The 20,456-nt window shown below is 43.6% G+C and overlaps 1 protein-coding gene across 1 annotated transcript in view; it reads right to left on the bottom strand.

The window, feature by feature from the left end:
- The window catches only part of LOC109873931 (FRAS1-related extracellular matrix protein 2), a 271,004-nt gene that overhangs the window by 162,638 nt on the left and 87,910 nt on the right, over positions 1 to 20,456 (bottom strand). Inside the window, 1 exon segment of the mRNA XM_031809088.1 lies at positions 8,854 to 9,000. Within this exon segment, the coding sequence (XP_031664948.1) occupies positions 8,854 to 9,000 (147 nt within the window).

Below are 20,456 nucleotides of genomic sequence, written 5' to 3'. Positions count from 1 at the left end.
TAACATATCATATGTTTTGAAAATGTGTAACATATTGTACGTTTTTGCATTGTATGGTTTGCAAATTCGTAACATATAATACAAATTGTAAATCGAAACTTACCATACGAAATGGGTGATGGACATCCACAAATTAATACATACCATAAGAAACGTAACATATCATACTAAATGGAGTGTTCCCGGATTTACGTACAGAATAATATGAAATGCTCTGAGACCAGGTTGGGCTACTAGATCCAATTTTATGACAGGCTCCTTCGGGAATATGAACCCATCACGGACAGAAAATGTGAGTAAAGTATTTGGCAGTGGTTCTGAAAATAAAATAAGAAAACGATTCCTATGTGTATATATTTTTGATTCTAAAAATAAAACTCACGAATGGAAAAATTGAATTCTTGTAAAAATGTTCCTGTGTTTTTTATTTATCAGATGAGTTCATCTGACTCCGGGTGAGAAAAAAAAGGGCTTCATTGCCAAAATCTCAAATCTCTTTCCATTAGCATTCCAGCACCAACCTAGTTTGTTGTTGAAACCAGTTGTTGCCTCTAACCTCTCCTTTAACATTCCAGCACCAACCTAGTTTGTTGTTGAAACCAGTTGTTGCCTCTAACCTCTCCTTTAACATTCCAGCACCAACCTAGTTTGTTGTTGAAACCAGTTGTTGCCTCTAACCTCTCCTTTAACATTCCAGCACCAACCTAGTTTGTTGTTGAAACCAGTTGTTGCCTCTAACCTCTCCTTTAACATTCCAGCACCAACCTAGTTTGTTGTTGAAACCAGTTGTTGCCTCTAACCTCTCCATTAACATTCCAGCACCAACCTAGTTTGTTGTTGAAACCAGTTGTTGCCTCTAACCTCTCCTTTAACATTCCAGCACCAACCTAGTTTGTTGTTGAAACCAGTTGTTGCCCTTAACCTCTCCATTAACATTCCAGCACCAACCTAGTTTGTTGTTGAAACCAGTTGTTGCCTCTAACCTCTCCTTTAACATTCCAGCACCAACCTAGTTTGTTGTTGAAACCAGTTGTTGCCTCTATCCTCTCCTTTAACATTCCAGCACCAACCTAGTTTGTTGTTGAAACCAGTTGTTGCCCTTAACCTCTCCATTAACATTCCAGCACCAACCTAGTTTGTTGTTGAAACCAGTTGTTGCCCTTAACCTCTCCTTTAACATTCCAGCACCAACCTAGTTTGTTGTTGAAACCAGTTGTTGCCTCTAACCTCTCCTTTAACATTCCAGCACCAACCTAGTTTGTTGTTGAAACCAGTTGTTGCCTCTAACCTCTCCTTTAACATTCCAGCACCAACCTAGTTTGTTGTTGAAACCAGTTGTTGCCTCTAACCTCTCCTTTAACATTCCAGCACCAACCTAGTTTGTTGTTGAAACCAGTTGTTGCCTCTAACCTCTCCTTTAACATTCCAGCACCAACCTTGTTTGTTGTTGAAACCAGTTGTTTCCGGTAAATAACACTATAATACCTGTCATTAAGACACCAGGACACAGGTAAATAACACTATAATACCTGTCATTAAGACACCTGGACACGGGTAAATAACACTATAATACCTGTCATTAAGACACCAGGACACAGGTAAATAACACTATAATACCTGTCATTAAGACACCTGGACACAGGTAAATAACACTATAATACCTGTCATTAAGACACCTGGACACAGGTAAATAACACAATAATACCTGTCATTAAGACACCTGGACACTGGTAAATAACACTATAATACCTGTCATTAAGACACCAGGACACAGGTAAATAACACTATAATACCTGTCATTAAGACACCTGGACACAGGTAAATAACACTATAATACCTGTCATTAAGACACCTGGACACAGGTAAATAACACAATAATACCTGTCATTAAGACACCTGGACACAGGTAAATAACACTTTAAGACATCTGGATACAGGTAAATAACACTATAATACCTGTCATTAAGACACCTGGACACAGGTAAATAACACTTTAAGACATCTGGATACAGGTAAATAACACTATAATACCTGTCATTAAGACACCTGGATACAGATAAATAACACTATAATACCTGTCATTAAGACACCTGGATACAGGTAAATAACACTATAATACCTGTCATTAAGACACCTGGATACAGATAAATAACACTATAATACCTGTCATTAAGACACCTGGATACAGATAAATAACACTATAATACCTGTCATTAAGACACCTGGATACAGATAAATAACACTATAATACCTGTCATTAAGACACCTGGATACAGGTGAATAACACTATAATACCTGTCATTAAGACACCTGGATACAGATAAATAACACTATAATACCTGTCATTAAGACACCTGGATACAGGTAAATAACACTATAATACCTGTCATTAACTCTTGGAATTACCCATCCCGGATCCGAGGCAGTTCTCGCCCGCCAGTAGTGCTCTTTTCACAAGCCCAATGTGTGCCTACCCAGCATGCCGAGCAGGTGACTTGAGTGCTGCTTTATCCCCTTGTTTTATCTACTGTCGTGGAGTTGGCTAAATATTTTCATATAGACGATGATAAAACACACAGGTGATAAATCAAGGTGCCTTAGAAAAGAGGAGGACCAAGAGGAAGAGAGGGAGTGTGGTGACGTAATGTCCACAACTAAAGAATCATTGTGGAATCTGAACAGACACGTATCCTGAAAGCAGTATGATGTACTTACTACAGTACATGCTAACAGAAAGCAACGAGATGGGTAGCTAGCTAAGTGTGTCATTGTAGCAAAGTATTTATATTTTATCTATTATCTGTACAAAAGGACACCATTGATTTTGACCCAATAGGTCTGGTATACCTGCCCCTACTGGCTAGTTGTAGTATAGCTCCACCCACCTGTCCCTACTGGCTAGTTGTAGTGTAGCTCCACCCACCTGTCCCTACTGGCTAGTTGTAGTGTAGCTCCACCCACCTGTCCCTACTGGTTAGTTGTAGTGTAGCTCCACCCACCTGTCCCTACCGGCTAGTTGTAGTGTAGCTCCACCCACCTGTCCCTACTGGCTAGTTGTAGTGTAGCTCCACCCACCTGTCCCTACTGGCTAGTTGTAGTGTAGCTCCACCCACCTGTCCCTACTGGCTAGTTGTAGTGTAGCTCCACCCACCTGTCCCTACTGGCTAGTTGTAGTGTAGCTCCACCCACCTGTCCCTACTGGTTAGTTGTAGTGTAGCTCCACCCACCTGTCCCTACCGGCTAGTTGTAGTGTAGCTCCACCCACCTGTCCCTACTGGCTAGTTGTAGTGTAGCTTCACCCACCTGTCCCTACCGGCTAGTTGTAATGTAGCTCCACCCACCTGTCCCTACCGGCTAGTTGTAGTGTAGCTCCACCCACCTGTCCCTACCGGCTAGTTGTAGTGTAGCTCCACCCACCTGTCCCTACCGGCTAGTTGTAGTGTAGCTCCACCCACCTGTCCCTACCGGCTAGTTGTAGTGTAGCTTCACCCACCTGTCCCTACCGGCTAGTTGTAGTGTAGCTCCACCCACCTGTCCCTACCGGCTAGTTGTAGTGTAGCTCCACCCACCTGTCCCTACCGGCTAGTTGTAGTGTAGCTCCACCCACCTGTCCCTACCGGCTAGTTGTAGTGTAGCTCCACCCACCTGTCCCTACCGGCTAGTTGTAGTGTAGCTCCACCCACCTGTCCCTACCGGCTAGTTGTAGTGTAGCTCCACCCACCTGTCCCTACCGGCTAGTTGTAGTGTAGCTCCACCCACCTGTCCCTACTGGCTAGTTGTGTAGCTCCACCCACCTGTCCCTACTGGCTAGTTGTAGTGTAGCTCCACCCACCTGTCCCTACTGGCTAGTTGTAGTGTAGCTCCACCCACCTGTCCCTACCGGCTAGTTGTAGTGTAGCTCCACCCACCTGTCCCTACTGGCTAGTTGTAGTGTAGCTCCACCCACCTGTCCCTATATATATTCCCTCTTTCAAGGAGCTTTCTGTTTCAGTATATATAGTTATTTAACATAAAATCCTTTAGGCCTACATATGAAAAAATAACTCTACATCTCTGCCCAGCCCGGCCCAAATGGTGTTTAGCATCCCCAGTGGCCCGGCCCGAAGGGTGTTTAGCATCCCCAGTGGCCCGGCCCGAAGGATGTTCAGCATCCCCAGTGGCCCGGCCCGAAGGGTGTTTAGCATCCCCAGTGGCCTGGCCCGAAGGGTGTTCAGCATCCCCAGTGGCCCGGCCCGAATGGTGTTTAGCATCCCCAGTGGCCCGGCCCGAAGGGTGTTTAGCATCCCCAGTGGCCCGGCCCGAAGGATGTTCAGCATCCCCAGTGGCCCGGCCCGAAGGGTGTTTAGCATCCCCAGTGGCCTGGCCCGAAGGGTGTTTAGCATCCCCAGTGGCCCGGCCCGGCCCGAAGGGTGTTTAGCATCCCCAGTGGCCCGGCCCGAAGGGTGTTTAGCATCCCCAGTGGCCCGGCCCGAAGGGTGTTTAGCATCCCCAGTGGCCCGGCCCGAAGGGTGTTTAGCATCCCCAGTGGCCCGGCCCGAAGGGTGTTCAGCATCCCCAGTGGCCCGGCCCGAAGGGTGTTCAGCATCCCCAGTGGCCCGGCCCGAATGGTGTTTAGCATCCCCAGTGGCCCGGCCCGAAGGGTGTTTAGCATCCCCAGTGGCCCGGCCCGAAGGGTGTTTAGCATCCCCAGTGGCCCGGCCCGAAGGGTGTTCAGCATCCCCAGTGGCCTGGCCCGAAGGGTGTTTAGCATCCCCAGTGGCCCGGCCCGAAGGGTGTTTAGCATCCCCAGTGGCCCGGCCCGAAGGGTGTTTAGCATCCCCAGTGGCCCGGCCCGAAGGGTGTTTAGCATCCCCAGTGGCCCGGCCCGAAGGGTGTTCAGCATCCCCAGTGGCCTGGCCCGAAGGGTGTTTAGCATCCCCAGTGGCCCGGCCCGAAGGGTGTTCAGCATCCCCAGTGGCCCGGCCCAAAGGGTGTTCAGCATCCCCAGTGGCCCGGCCCGAAGGGTGTTTAGCATCCCCAGTGGCCCGGCCCGAAGGGTGTTCAGCATCCCCAGTGGCCCGGCCAGAAGGGTGTTTAGCATCCCCAGTGGCCCGGCCCGGCCCGAAGGGTGTTTAGCATCCCCAGTGGCCCGTCCCGAAGGGTGTTTAGCATCCCCAGTGGCCCGGCCCGAAGGGTGTTTAGCATCCCCAGTGGCCCGGCCCGAAGGGTGTTTAGCATCCCCAGTGGCCCGGCCCGAAGGGTGTTTAGCATCCCCAGTGGCTCTGTAAGAGCTGAGAGGGTTTTCTCTGTTGCTGACCTGCTCTCCAGGCACCATCACATGAGCCTGAAGCCACAGATTCTGGCCAAACTCATGTTTCTAAAAATGAATTTTAAAAAGGCACTGTAGACTAATGAGCCTAAAAAGGTATTTTTTCGTTTAATTTTAAGTAAGTCACAGCCTATATTATTCACAATTTATAGACTATAATGATTTAGTCTGTCTGTCTGTCTGTCTCTCTGTCTTTCTGTCTCTCTGTCTTTCTGTCTTTCTGTCTTTCTGTCTCTGTCTCTGTCTCTGTCTCTGTCTCTGTCTCTGTCTCTGTCTCTCGGTCTCTCTGTCTCTCTGTCTCTCTGTCTCTCGGTCTCTCGGTCTCTCTGTCTCTCGGTCTCTCTGTCTCTCTGTCTCTCTCTCTCTCTGTCTGTCTCTGTCTCTCTGTCTCTCTCTCTCTGTCTTTCTCTGTCTCTCTGTCTCTTTGTCTGTCTGTCTGTCAGTGTTGATGGCCTGGACTGAGTCTGAGCACGAGGTCTCTGGGCTGTGTTTGTGTGTGGGTGTGTTGGATCGAAGATAACCAGGTGTTCACATCACACTCAATCCTCTGAGAGATGGGGAGTCAGGGAGCAGGCTTACATGTATGCCCTAGAGATACCCACTCCACAGTAAGAACCTTCCTCAGAGAAAACACACATACAGTAAGAATAGAATATGTTTCTCAACACTTCTACATTCATGTAGGCCGTAAAAATTTGTTCTTAACTGACTTGCCCCGTTAAATAAAGGTTACATTCTTTTTTAATTAAATGTGGATGCTACCATGATTATGGATAACAATGAAATGAATCAAGAATGGTGATGAGTGAGCTGGTTACAAAGATCATACCCCATAAAAACTGCTAACCTTCTCTGTTATCTGTAATGGTGAGAGGTTGGCATGTTTTGTTGTGGCCTCTGAAACTTTTCTAATTCACGATTATACATGATTCATTCATGATTCATTCATGATTCATTCATGATTCATTCATGATTCATTCATGATTATTCATATCGAGTCCCTTAGAAAAAAAACTAAACGTATTATTGGCCAAAACATAACCCAAAACACAGCCAAAAGCAACACGTTTGTAAACTCACAAGCCATTGTGAGTCATTGAGTCAATATGGGATCAAATACTAAACGTTGGACGACTTTGATAGACTATTGAATTTGTCCAAATATTTATGCCTTCTTTGCATAGGTGGGACTAGATAGATAAAGTACTTTGATTTATAAACGGTGAATCAGATATGTAGGAAAAAAAACATCAAATGAAAGGTGACACTCTGTTCTGTCGCCTCAAAAATTTGATCTTAAATCAACAATTCTGGAGTATAGAGCCAAAGAAAAAACAAGTGCTTCCCTGTCAACATCCTGTCACACCCTGACCATAGTTTGCTTTGTATGTTTCTATGTTTTGTTTGGTCAGGGTGTGATCTGAGTGGGCATTCTATGTTGTGTGTCTAGTTTGTCTGTTTCTATGTTTTGTTTGGTCAGGGTGTGATCTGAGTGGGCATTCTATGTTGTGTGTCTAGTTTGTCTGTTTCTATGTTTTGTTTGGTCAGGGTGTGATCTGAGTGGGCATTCTATGTTGTGTGTCTAGTTTGTCTGTTTCTATGTTTTGGTTGGTCAGGGTGTGATCTGAGTTGGCATTCTATGTTGTGTGTCTAGTTTGTCTGTTTCTATGTTTTGTTTGGTCAGGGTGTGATCTGAGTGGGCATTCTATGTTGTGTGTCTAGTTTGTCTGTTTCTATGTTTTGTTTGGTCAGGGTGTGATCTGAGTGGGCATTCTATGTTGTGTGTCTAGTTTGTCTGTTTCTATGTTTTGGTTGGTCAGGGTGTGATCTGAGTGGGCATTCTATTTTGTGTGTCTAGTTTGTCTGTTTCTATGTTTTGGTTGGTCAGGGTGTGATCTGAGTGGGCATTCTATGTTGTGTGTCTAGTTTGTCTGTTTCTATGTTTTGGTTGGTCAGGGTGTGATCTGAGTGGGCATTCTATTTTGTGTGTCTAGTTTGTCTGTTTCTATGTTTTGGTTGGTCAGGGTGTGATCTGAGTGGGCATTCTATGTTGTGTGTCTAGTTTGTCTGTTTCTATGTTTTGTTTGGTCAGGGTGTGATCTGAGTGGGCATTCTATGTTGTGTGTCTAGTTTGTCTGTTTCTATGTTTTGTTTGGTCAGGGTGTGATCTCAGTGGGCATTCTATGTTGTGTGTCTAGTTTGTATGTTTCTATGTTTTGTTTGGTCAGGGTGTGATCTGAGTGGGCATTCTATGTTGTGTGTCTAGTTTGTCTGTTTCTATGTTTTGTTTGGTCAGGGTGTGATCTGAGTGGGCATTCTATGTTGTGTGTCTAGTTTGTCTGTTTCTGTGTTTGGGCCTGATATGGTTCTCAATCAGAGGCAGGTGTTAGTCATTGTCTCTGATTGGGAACCATATTTAGGTAGCCTGTTTGGTGTTGGGTTTTGTGGGTGATTGTCTCCTGTGTCAGTGTTTGTTCCACACGGGACTGTTTCGGGTTTACACGTTTGTTGTTTTTTGTAGTTTATTCATGTATAGTTTTCTTATTAAAAACAAACATGAATTTCAACCACGCTGCATTTTGGTCCTCCTCTCCTTCAACAGAATAAAACCTTGACACATACAGAACCAGTCAAAAGTGTGGACATACTCATTCCAGGGTTTTTGTTAGTTTTTACTATTTTCTACATTGTAGACTTTTTAAAAAAGTGCGATGTTTGAATTGAACCTTTAACTAATAATAGAGAGTATATCAAAACCATGAAATAACACATATTGGATCATGTAGTAACCAAAAAAGTGGTAAACAAATCAAAATATTATTATATATATATTTAAGATTCTTCAAAGTAGCCACCCTTTGCCTTGATGACAGCTTTGCACAATCTTGGCATTCTCTCAACCAGCTCCATGAGGTAGTGACCTGGAAAGCTTTAACCAACAGTCTTGAAGAAGTTCCCACAGGTACTGTCTATATGGAGGGAGTTATATATATTTTTCCTTCACCCTGTCCGTCATTGTTTTGCCCCCTCCCCCCCCCCCCCCCCCAACACACACACACACACGCTGTCACGCCCTGGTCCGCTGTCACGCCCTGGTCCGCTGTCACGCCCTGGTCTTAGTTATCTTTGTTTTCTTTATTTTGGTAGATTTATGTGTTTTGTCCTATCTAGGTAGTTTTGTATGTTTATGGGACTTTCTCCTTTCTAGGTAAATTGTATGTCTATGGTTGCCTAGATTGGTTCTCAATTAGAGGCAGCTGTCTATTGTTGTCTCTGATTATTTAGGCAGCCATATTCTTTGGGTATTGTGTGGGTGATTGTTTCCTGTGTCAGTGTTTGTGCCACATGGGACTGGTTTCAGTTTTTCACGTTTCTTGTTTTGTAGTTGTGTTCATGTAGAGTTTTCCTATTAAAACCATGGACACCGACCACGCTGCGTATTGGTATGATCCTCGTTTCACCTCTTCAGAGGAAGAGGAGGAAATCTGCCGTGACACACGCAAACAAACACACCCCCCACTACACTAAACCCACTCCCCACTCACCTATGAAGGAGGTTTCTCCCAGATACCCTCGTCGTTTGAGGACCACGTCCAGGAACGTGTCCTGCTCGTCCACAACGTAGTGCTCTCTATCCAGAGAGATCCAGGACCAGTCCAGACGGAACTGCTGCTCCTTCAGCTTGTTTCCACCTGGACGCAATACACAGCAACACACAGGTATAGGCATTACAATACACATTACAGTCTTTCTCAATTGCTAAAACACTAAAAACCATTGGCTGAACAAAGTTCTCAGTTGCCTGGACTCATTTAGCTAATTATGCAGTCTGTTGTCAATACCTTAAACCATTTCACATGGTAAAACACAATTTGCAGATCTCACTTAGACTTTTCAGCAAAACTCTAAACACATTCTCATTCTCAAAACACATTCTGCACTCTAATGCACATGTCATCCATACTGGTAAACACATTCTGCACTCTAATGCACATGTCATCCATACTGGTAAACACATTCTGCACTCTAATGCACATGTCATCCATACTGGTAAACACAAGTGGCAACAATCAAAAACAAATAGAGAACACATGTCATTGATTGAACACAACCACTCAACATGGATTTAACCTGTTTCAAATGATGCGACACAACCAATATAAGCCAGTTCAGAGAGCAAACAGGTTGTTGAAGGTGGGAAGGAGAAAGTCTGAGAATGGATACTGTAGTACAGTGCATTGTAGGCTGTATACTGTACAATGGATGAATTGTATGACCCTGAACATTGTGCTTTCCATTTATTAACAGTACTGACTGCTCAATAGATTTTGACTGGTTGCAGGTTCATATCAACAAAGAACAAGAATCACAGAGACAAAGGACAAGTTTGTGAGATGCAGGGTACAGTACTGTAAAAAATAGGGGTACAAGGAGGAGGAAGAACAAAATAAATAAATTGCAAAGCAGAGTAGTAATTTCTGATACATTTTCGAGCTACTATGATTGAACATGTTTTCTTTCATCAAAAGACAATGACGGAAAAATATGAATATTCCTTTAGATTAAAAATGTCTCCCTGAGAATTGTATGTTTAGAACAATGTGTTTTCTATTTTCCGGTGTATTGTTGTTTACTGACTGTTTACTGACTGCTTGAGAGTGTATATCATTTTGATCACTTTGTTTATGATTTGAGAGCAGTGTTTGATTTTGAACACAAGTAAAACTGTTTTGAGGCGAATGTTTCATTTTGCGAGAGGAGTCAGAGGTTATGTTAATACTGCTTAATAGTGCTTGAAGATGAGGTTTTGTGTTTAATGTTTTCAGGAAATGGAGCAAGGTTTCAGAAATTGTGTTTTAGCAATTGAGAAAAACTGTAATGGACTCAGGATCCTAGACAGAAAAAACACTCACAGATATGAACTACAAAACACTGAACATGTTGAATATATACATTACAAATTAAATCACTGGCATCAATACCAGTATCAAACGATTTCAGGTAAACTATTGAAACTAGAGAGAGAGAGCGAGAGAGAGCGAGAGAGAGAGCGAGAGAGAGAGAGAGAGAGAGAGAGAAAGTGAGAAAGTGAGAGAGGGTGAGAGAGAGAGAGAGAGAAAGTGAGAGAGGGCGAGAGTGAGAGAGAGAGACACAGAGGGGGAGGCGCTAAGGTAAACTGAATGAATATGTCCACAGATAGAGAGGTAAAAGGTTACTTCCTCTCCTCCTCCACCTGTATCATCCCTCTCATCCCTCGCTGATGTCATCTCTAGCTTTTGAAGTTCTGCTAAAAGGAGGATCAACTCCTTGGGGGTGATGGCTGCCAGTCATAATCCAGGACCCAAAGCCACTGCTGGGTCTCGATTTCCACAGTCTGCACATTGGTTGAAGTGTGTTTGTGTTCAGTGTGTGTGTGTTCAGTGTGTGTGTGTGTTCAGTGTGTGTGTGTTCAGTGTGTGAGAGAGAGTGAGAGTGTCCCTGAAAACCCACAGTAATTGCAGCAGTGTACACAGAGTATCTTGAGAGGGCAAGAGAGCGAGAGAGAGATTGAGAGCGAGAGAGAGCGAGAGGGAGAGAGAGAGCGAGAGAGAGTGAGATAGCGAGAGAGCGAGAGAGAGGGGAAAGAGGGAGAGCGAGAGGGAGAGAGGAAGAGCGAGGGGGGAGAGAAGGAGAGCGAGGGGGAGAGAGGGAGAGAGCGAGGGGGGAGAGGGAGAGAGTGAGGGAGGGAGATAGAGGATTAGAGAGAGAGAGAGAATTAGAGAGAATTAGAGAGAGAGAGAGAATTAGAGAGAATTAGAGAGAGAGAGAGAATTAGAGAGAATTAGAGAGAGAGAGAGAATTAGAGAGAATTAGAGAGAATTAGAGAGAGAGAGAGAGACAGAGAGACAGACAGACAGACAGACAGACAGACAGACAGACAGACAGACAGACAGACAGACAGACAGACAGACAGACAGACAGACAGACAGACAGACAGACAGACAGACAGACAGACAGACAGACAGACAGACAGACAGACAGACAGACAGACAGACAGACAGACAGACAGACAGACAGACAGACAGACAGACAGACAGACAGACAGACAGACAGACAGACAGACAGACAGAGAGAGAGAGAGACAGAGAGAGAGAGAGAGAGAGAGAGAGAGAGAGAGAGAGAGAGAGAGAGAGAGACATGCCAAGTCCCATGGGAGCAATTAGAGAGTAGACACTGTTGTATTTCAACTCAGTAAACTGTTCTGTACCACCTACACTATTAGAACAAGGGTGCTGTCTTACACCAAAAAGGTTCTTCAGCTCTTCCCAATAGGAGAACCCTTTTTGATTCCAGGTAGAACCTTTTGGGGTTTCATGTATTACCCAGTGTTATACATGGAACCCAAAAGGGTTCTAACCTGGTACCAAAAGGGTTCTAACCTGGAACCAAAAGGGTTCTAACTTCTTACCAAAAGGGTTCTAAACTGGAAACAGAAGGGTTCTAACCTCTTACCAAAAGGGTTCTAAACTGGAACCAAAAAGGTTCTAACCTCAAACAGATAGGATTCTAAACTGGAACCAAAAGGGTTCTAACCTCAAACAGATAGGGTTCTAAACTGGAACCAAAAGGGTTCTAAACTCAAACCGATAGGGTTCTAACCTCAAACCGATAGGGTTCTAACCGATAGGGTTCTAACCTCAAACCGCTAGGGTTCTAACCTCAAACCGATAGGGTGCTCCTACTGTGACAGACAAAGAGGCCTTTTTGAACCCGTTTTTCTAAACACACAACTCAAATGAAATAATATCTGACTCTTAACATCCTCTAAGCACATACTAGACGTGCAGAGCCTTTGGAAAGGATTCAGACCACTTTACCTTTTCCACATGTTGTTACATGACAGCCTTATTCTAAAATAGATTAAAAATAAATACATCCCCAGCACAAATCAAATCAAATCAAATGTATTTGTCACATACACATGGTTAGCAGATGTTAATGCGAGTGTAGCGAAATGCTTGTGCTTCTAGTTCCGACAATGCAGTAATAACGAACAAGTAATCTAACTAACAATTCCAAAAAAAACTACTGTCTTATACACAATGTAAGGGGATAAAGAATATGTACATAAGGATATATGAATGAGTGATGGTACAGAGCAGCATAGGCAAGATACAGTAGATGATATCGAGTACAGTATATACATATGAGATGAGTATGTAAACCAAGTGGCATAGTTAAAGTGGCTAGTGATACATGTATTACATAAGGATGCAGTCGATGATATAGAGTTCAGTATCTACGTATGCATATGAGATGAATAATGTAGGGTAAGTAACATTATATAAGGTAGCATTGTTTAAAGTGGCTAGTGATATATTTACATCATTTCCCATCAATTCCCATGATTAAAGTGGCTGGAGTAGAGTCAGTGGCATTGACAGTGTGTTGGCAGTAGCCACTCAATGTTAGTGGTGGCTGTTTAACAGTCTGATGGCCTTGAGATAGAAGCTGTTTTTCAGTCTCTCGGTCCCAGCTTTGATGCACCTGTACTGACCTCGCCTTCTGGATGACAGCGGGGTGAACAGGCAGTGGCTCGGGTGGTTGATGTCCTTGATGATCTTTATGGCCTTCCTGTAGCATCGGGTGGTGTAGGTGTCCTGGAGGGCAGGTAGTTTGCCCCCGGTGATGCGTTGTGCAGACCTCACTACCCTCTGGAGAGCCTTACGGTTGAGGGCGGTGCAGTTGCCATACCAGGCGGTGATACAGCCCGCCAGGATGCTCTCGATTGTGCATCTGTAGAAGTTTGTGAGTGCTTTTGGTGACAAGCCGAATTTCTTCAGCCTCCTGAGGTTGAAGAGGCGCTGCTGCGCCTTCCTCACGATGCTGTCTGTGTGAGTGGACCAATTCAGTTTGTCTGTGATGTGTATGCCGAGGAACTTAAAACTTGCTACCCTCTCCACTACTGTTCCATCGATGTGGATGGGGGGGGTGTTCCCTCTGCTGTTTCCTGAAGTCCACAATCATCTCCTTAGTTTAGTTGACGTTGAGTGTGAGGTTATTTTCCTGACACCACACTCCGAGGGCCCTCACCTCCTCCCTGTAGGCCGTCTCGTCGTTGTTGGTAATCAAGCCTACCACTGTTGTGTCGTCCGCAAACTTGATGATTGAGTTGGAGGCGTGCGTGGCCATGCAGTCGTGGGTGAACAGGGAGTACAGGAGAGGGCTCAGAACGCACCCTTGTGGGGCCCCAGTGTTGAGGATCAGCGGGGAGGAGATGTTGTTGCCTACCCTCACCACCTGGGGGCGGCCCGTCAGGAAGTCCAGTACCCAGTTGCACAGGGCGGGGTCGAGACCCAGGGTCTCGAGCTTGATGACGAGCTTGGAGGGTACTATGGTGTTGAATGCCGAGCTGTAGTCGATGAACAGCATTCTCACATAGGTATTCCTCTTGTCCAGATGGGTTAGGGCAGTGTGCAGTGTGGTTGAGATTGCATCGTCTGTGGACCTATTTGGGCGGTAAGCAAATTGGAGTGGGTCAAGGGTGTCAGGTAGGGTGGAGGTGATATGGTCCTTGACTAGTCTCTCAAAGCACTTCATGATGACGGATGTGAGTGCTACGGGGCGGTAGTCGTTTAGCTCAGTTAGCTTAGCTTTCTTGGGAACAGGAATAATGGTGGCCCTCTTGAAGCATGTGGGAACAGCAGACTGGTATAGGGATTGGTTGAATATGTCCGTAAACACACCGGCCAGCTGGTCTGCGCATGCTCTGAGGGCGCGGCTGGGGATGCCGTCTGGGCCTGCAGCCTTGCGAGGGTTAACACGTTTAAATGTCTTACTCACTTCGGCTGCAGTGAAGGAGAGACCGCATGTTTTCGTTGCAGGCCGTGTCAGTGGCACTGTATTGTCCTCAAAGCGGGCAAAAAAGTTGTTTAGTCTGCCTGGGAGCAAGACATCCTGGTCCGTGACTGGGCTGGGTTTCTTCCTGTAGTCCGTGATTGACTGTAGACCCTGCCACATGCCTCTTGTGTCTGAGCCGTTGAATTGAGATTCTACTTTGTCTCTGTACTGGCGCTTAGCTTGTTTGATAGCCTTGTGGAGGGAATAGCTGCACTGTTTGTATTCAGTCATGTTACCAGACACCTTGCCCTGATTAAAAGCAGTGGTTCGCGCCTTCAGTTCCACACGAATGCTGCCATCAATCCACGGTTTCTGGTTGGGGAATGTTTTAATCGTTGCTATGGGAACGACATCTTCAACGCACGTTCTAATGAACTCGCACACCGAATCAGTGTATTCGTCAATGTTGTTGGCTGACGCAATACGAAACATCTCCCAGTCCACGTGATGGAAGCAGTCTTGGAGTGTGGAGTCAGCTTGGTCGGACCAGCGTTGGACAGACCTCAGCGTGGGAGCTTCTTGTTTTAGTTTCTGTCTGTAGGCAGGGATCAACAAAATGGAGTCGTGGTCAGCTTTTCCGAAAGGGGGGCGGGGCAGGGCCTTATATGCGTCGCGGAAGTTAGAGTAACAATGATCCAGGGTCTTTCCACCCCTGGTTGCGCAATCGATATGCTGATAAAATTTAGGGAGTCTTGTTTTCAGATTAGCCTTGTTAAAATCCCCAGCTACAATGAATGCAGCCTCCGGATAAATCGTTTCCAGTTTGCAGAGAGTTAAATAAAGTTTGTTCAGAGCCATCGATGTGTCTGCTTGGGGGGGGATATATACGGCTGTGATTATAATCGAAGAGAATTCTCTTGGTAGATAATGCGGTCTACATTTGATTGTGAGGAATTCTAAATCAGGTGAACAGAAGGATTTGAGTTCCTGTATGTTTCTTTCATCACACCATGTCACGTTGGCCATAAGGCATACGCCCCCGCCCCTCTTCTTAAGATGTTCGAGTACTTAATTACAAAGCGAAAACAGGATATTAGATATTTTTTGTAAATGTATTAAAAATAATAAACAGCAATACCTTATTTATATACGTATTCAGACCCTTTGCTATGAGACTCTAAATTGAGTTCAGGTGCATCCTGTTTCCATTGATCATCCTTGAGATGTTTCTACAACTTGATCGGAGGAAATCTGTAGTCAATTCAATTGATTGGACATGATTTGGAAAGGCACACACCTGTCTATATAAGGTTCCACAGTTGACAGTGCATGTCAGAGCACAAATCAAGTCTCCGAGACAGGACTATGTTGAGACACAGATTTGGGGAATGGTACCAAAACATTTCTGCAGCATTGAAGGTCCCCAAGAACACAGTGGCCTCCATCATTCTTAAATTGAAATACTTTGGAACCAGCAAGACTCTTCCTAGAGCTGACCGCCCAGCAAACCTGAGCTCCTTCAACAAACCAGCACCAACCTAGTTTGTTGGTGGCAATCGGGGGAGAAGGGCCTTGGTCAGGGAGGTGATAAAGAACCTGATGCTCACAGAGCTATAGAGTTCCTCTGTGGAGATGGGAGAACCTTCCAGAAGGACAACCATCTCTGCAGCACTCCACCAATCAGGCCTTTATGGTAGAGTGGCAAGACGGAAGCCACTCCTCAGTAAAAGGCACATGACAGCCCACTTGGAGTTTGCCAAAAGCCACCTAAAGACTCTCAGACCATGAGAATCTTGATTCTACAGTCAAAGGATGAACTTCTATACACAGACACAGCCTTTAAGTGGCCCTATCGAGATGTGCATGGAGGACGGAGAGAAAACACTTTGTTTTAAAGTTAATTTCCTGCAATTCTCCACATTTTGCCATGACTCATGTCATGTTAGTATGATATCTGAGTGAGAATGAATAACACTATCAATGTGGCCCCCCCTGGAGGTCAGGGCCCCTGGGCACGTGCCCTGCATATCCCACCATGATTACTAACAAGTACAGATAGCTGGATAGACTAACTACCAATCAAAACACCCAAAATCTTTGGGTTGCTGGAGTCGTTTTCATTCTGGGACGTTTCCCTTTCCATATCAAATTCAAGACTGAACTTCAAATCTTTTCTCAGTACCCTGAAGGAAGCATGTTAACAAAACTATGTAGTCTAGTATGAATATATAAATATATATTTATATATATATTATATATATAACGTAGTCTATGTAGTCTAGTATATATATATTATGTAGTCTTTGTAGTCTAGTATGAATATATATATATTTATATATATATTACGTAGTCTATGCAGTCTAGTATATATATATATATATATATTTCTATATATATTATGTAGTCTTTGTAGTCTAGTATGAATATATATATATTTCTATATATATTATGTAGTCTATGTAGTCTAGTATGAATATAAATATATATATATATATTATGTAGTCTTTGTAGTCTAGTATGAATATATATATTTATATATATATATTACGTAGTCTATGTAGTCTAGTATGAATACGTCTATATTTATATATATATTACGTAGTCTATGTAGTCTAGTATGAATATATATATTTATATATATATATATATTACGTAGTCTATGTAGTCTAGTATGAATATATATATTTATATATATATATATTACGTAGTCTATGTAGTCTAGTATGAATATATATATTTATATATATATATATTACGTAGTCTATGTAGTCTAGTATGAATACGTCTATATTTATATATATATTATGTAGTCTATGTAGTCTAGTATGAATATATATATTTATATATATATATATTACGTAGTCTATGTAGTCTAGTATGAATACGTCTATATTTATATATATATTACGTAGTCTATGTAGTCTAGGCAAGACATTAATTTTGACCATCGAAATTCAATCTTGATAAAGTGATCGTTAGATTAAACCATCTGTACTGGTCTGCTGTAATTGCAGATTTGACATGTTTGTAGTTCTACGGAAACAATTTTATCTAGAGAGTGAAAAAAGATCAATGTCCAGGTATTGAAAACGGGCCACAATTGGTTTCTTTGATTCAACAGAGCTTTTATATAGTTTTTATTAAGTAGGAGCAAAGACGATTTAATTAAGTTCATCATAAAATGTGATATACTGCTGAATTGTCTGAATATACGTAATACATTAGGAAGGGATTGTGGTACATTGGCAAGGTGCAATAATATGGCATTTACATATAATGAGATTTCGTCGTCCGTGTCCTTTTTTATTTTTGACCTTTATTTTATGTAATTAGGCAAATCAGTTTAGAACAAATTCTTATTTTCAATGACGGCCTAGGAACAGTGGGATAACTGCCTGTTCAGGGGTTGAACGACTGATTTGTACCTTGTCAGCTCGGGGGATCTGAACTTGCAACCTTCCGGTTACTAGTCCAACACTATAACTAACCACTAGGTTACCCTGCCGCCCCCAGGTTTAAAAAAGTAAAATAAATTGAGCTAAAGGCTCCAATGATAGGACCAATAGGAGGCTGGACGCTGGATGAGTTCTCTGTCGCAAGTTCTCTGTTTGATGGCGAAATGTGAGGAGAATTTGGTTACCAGTCAAGACCATCGCAGAGGGGTTACTATACAATGTTGTTAACATAGTCATATTCATTTTTATCCCATACGTTCCCATACGTTCCATACGTTCCATAGTATACGAACAGCAGGACCATTGGAGACGGTCAAAGGCCTTCTCTCCCCATTATTTGCTAGGACTACACAGGGTTATGGTACATCAGTCGGAATGTATATCGACGAAGGAGACGAGTCATATTGTCTGATGCCACGTCTATGTTTCACAAAACCTGTTCGATCAGGATGAACTCGTTTTTGGGGTACAATTGTTTCCAGACGTTTGGCTAGAATGTTCTGACGTACCATTTTATGTCACTAGTTTAATGAGGGAGAGAGGACAACGACTTGAACAGAGAGTTGGGTTTGTAGTTGTTTATGTAACAGATAGATAAACTAATCTGATCATGAATGTTTATCAATTTTAAACTAATCTGATCATGTACATACAGTACATCCATTTTAAACACATACGATCATGTACATACAGTGCATCCATTTTAAACGAATCCGATCATGTACATACAGTACATCCATTCTAAACGAATCCGATCATGTACATACAGTACAACAAATCCGATCATGTATGCGTGTACTCATATGTATGCATGCCATGTCTGCTGAATATCACGCCAGCCAACTCTGTCAGTAAGGGATTCCCACAGGTGAAGCACTGATATCGAGTTTAATCCCCTGAATCGAATAACCTTTGCAGCAGCAGCGTGTGTGTGTGTGTTTTAATAACTGTAAAAGCTGAAGCAGTCATGCAGAGTGTGATTTCTCCAGGCCTGTAGGCCAACCATATCTCTCAAAGCACTAACTAAGTCCACACACACACACGCACACGCACGCACACGCACACACACACACACACGCACACGCGCACGCGCGCGCACACACACACACACACACGCACACGCGCGCGCACGCACACACACACACACACACACACACACACACACACACACACACAGACAGATACAAAGACTGCAGTCCCAGAATCATGCAGCAGCTGAGGATATCTTCATAAAAAACAATGCCCCAGTCTAGTTAATACCAGTGGTAGTTAGTGGACTAAAACAAAGCCCCAGTCTAGTTAATACCAGTGGTAGTTAGTGGACTAAAACAATGCCCCAGTCTAGTTAATACCAGTGGTAGTTAGTGGACTAAAACAAAGCCCCAGTCTAGTTAATACCAGTGGTAGTTAGTGGACTAAAACAAAGCCCCAGTCTAGTTAATACCCGTGGTAGTTAGTGGACTAAAACAAAGCCCCAGTCTAGTTAATACCAGTGGTAGTTAGTGGACTAAAACAAAGCCCCCGTCTAGTTAATACCCGTGGTAGTTAGTGGACTAAAACAAAGCCCCAGTCTAGTTTATACCCGTGGTAGTTAGTGGACTAAAACAAAGCCCCAGTCTAGTTTATACCAGTGGTAGTTAGTGGACTAAAACAAAGCCCCAGTCTAGTTTATACCCGTGGTAGTTAGTGGACTAAAACAAAGCCCCAGTCTAGTTTATACCCGTGGTAGTTAGTGGACTAAAACAAAGCCCCAGTCTAGTTAATACCAGTGGTAGTTAGTGGACTAAAACAAAGCCCCAGTCTAGTTAATACCCGTGGTAGTTAGTGGACTAAAACAAAGCCCCAGTCTAGTTAATACCAGTGGTAGTTAGTGGACTAAAACAGAGCCCCAGTCTAGTTAATACCAGTGGTAGTTAGTGGACTAAAACAAAGCCCCAGTCTAGTTTATACCCGTGGTAGTTAGTGGACTAAAACAGAGCCCCAGTCTAGTTAATACCAGTGGTAGTTAGTGGACTAAAACAAAGCCCCAGTCTAGTTAATACCCGTGGTAGTTAGTGGACTAAAACAGAGCCCCAGTCTAGTTAATACCAGTGGTAGTTAGTGGACTAAAACAAAGCCCCAGTCTAGTTAATACCAGTGGTAGTTAGTGGACTATAACAAAGCCCCAGTCTAGTTAATACCCGTGGTAGTTAGTGGACTAAAACAATGCCCCAGTCTAGTTAATACCAGTGGTAGTTAGTGGACTAAAACAATGCCCCAGTCTAGTTAATACCAGTGGTAGTTAGTGGACTAAAACAGAGCCCCAGTCTAGTTAATACCAGTGGTAGTTAGTGGACTAAAACAATGCCCCAGTCTAGTTAATACCAGTGGTAGTTAGTGGACTAAAACAATGCCCCAGTCTAGTTAATACCAGTGGTAGTTAGTGGACTATAACAAAGCCCCAGTCTAGTTAATACCAGTGGTAGTTAGTGGACTAAAACAATGCCCCAGTCTAGTTAATACCAGTGGTAGTTAGTGGACTAAAACAAAGCCCCAGTCTAGTTAATACCCGTGGTAGTTAGTGGACTAAAACAATGCCCCAGTCTAGTTTATACCCGTGGTAGTTAGTGGACTAAAAGAAAGCCCCAGTCTAGTTTATACCCGTGGTAGTTAGTGGACTAAAACAAAGCCCCAGTCTAGTTTATACCCGTGGTAGTTAGTGGACTAAAACAAAGCCCCAGTCTAGTTAATACCAGTGGTAGTTAGTGGACTAAAACAGAGCCCCAGTCTAGTTAATACCAGTGGTAGTTAGTGGACTAAAACAAAGCCCCAGTCTAGTTTATACCCGTGGTAGTTAGTGGACTAAAACAGAGCCCCAGTCTAGTTAATACCAG

The sequence above is a fragment of the Oncorhynchus kisutch genome, linkage group LG29 (genome assembly GCF_002021735.2).
Source record: "Oncorhynchus kisutch isolate 150728-3 linkage group LG29, Okis_V2, whole genome shotgun sequence".
In the NCBI taxonomy this organism is placed as follows: domain Eukaryota; kingdom Metazoa; phylum Chordata; class Actinopteri; order Salmoniformes; family Salmonidae; genus Oncorhynchus; species Oncorhynchus kisutch.
This window is presented reverse-complemented; position numbering and strand designations above follow the sequence as displayed.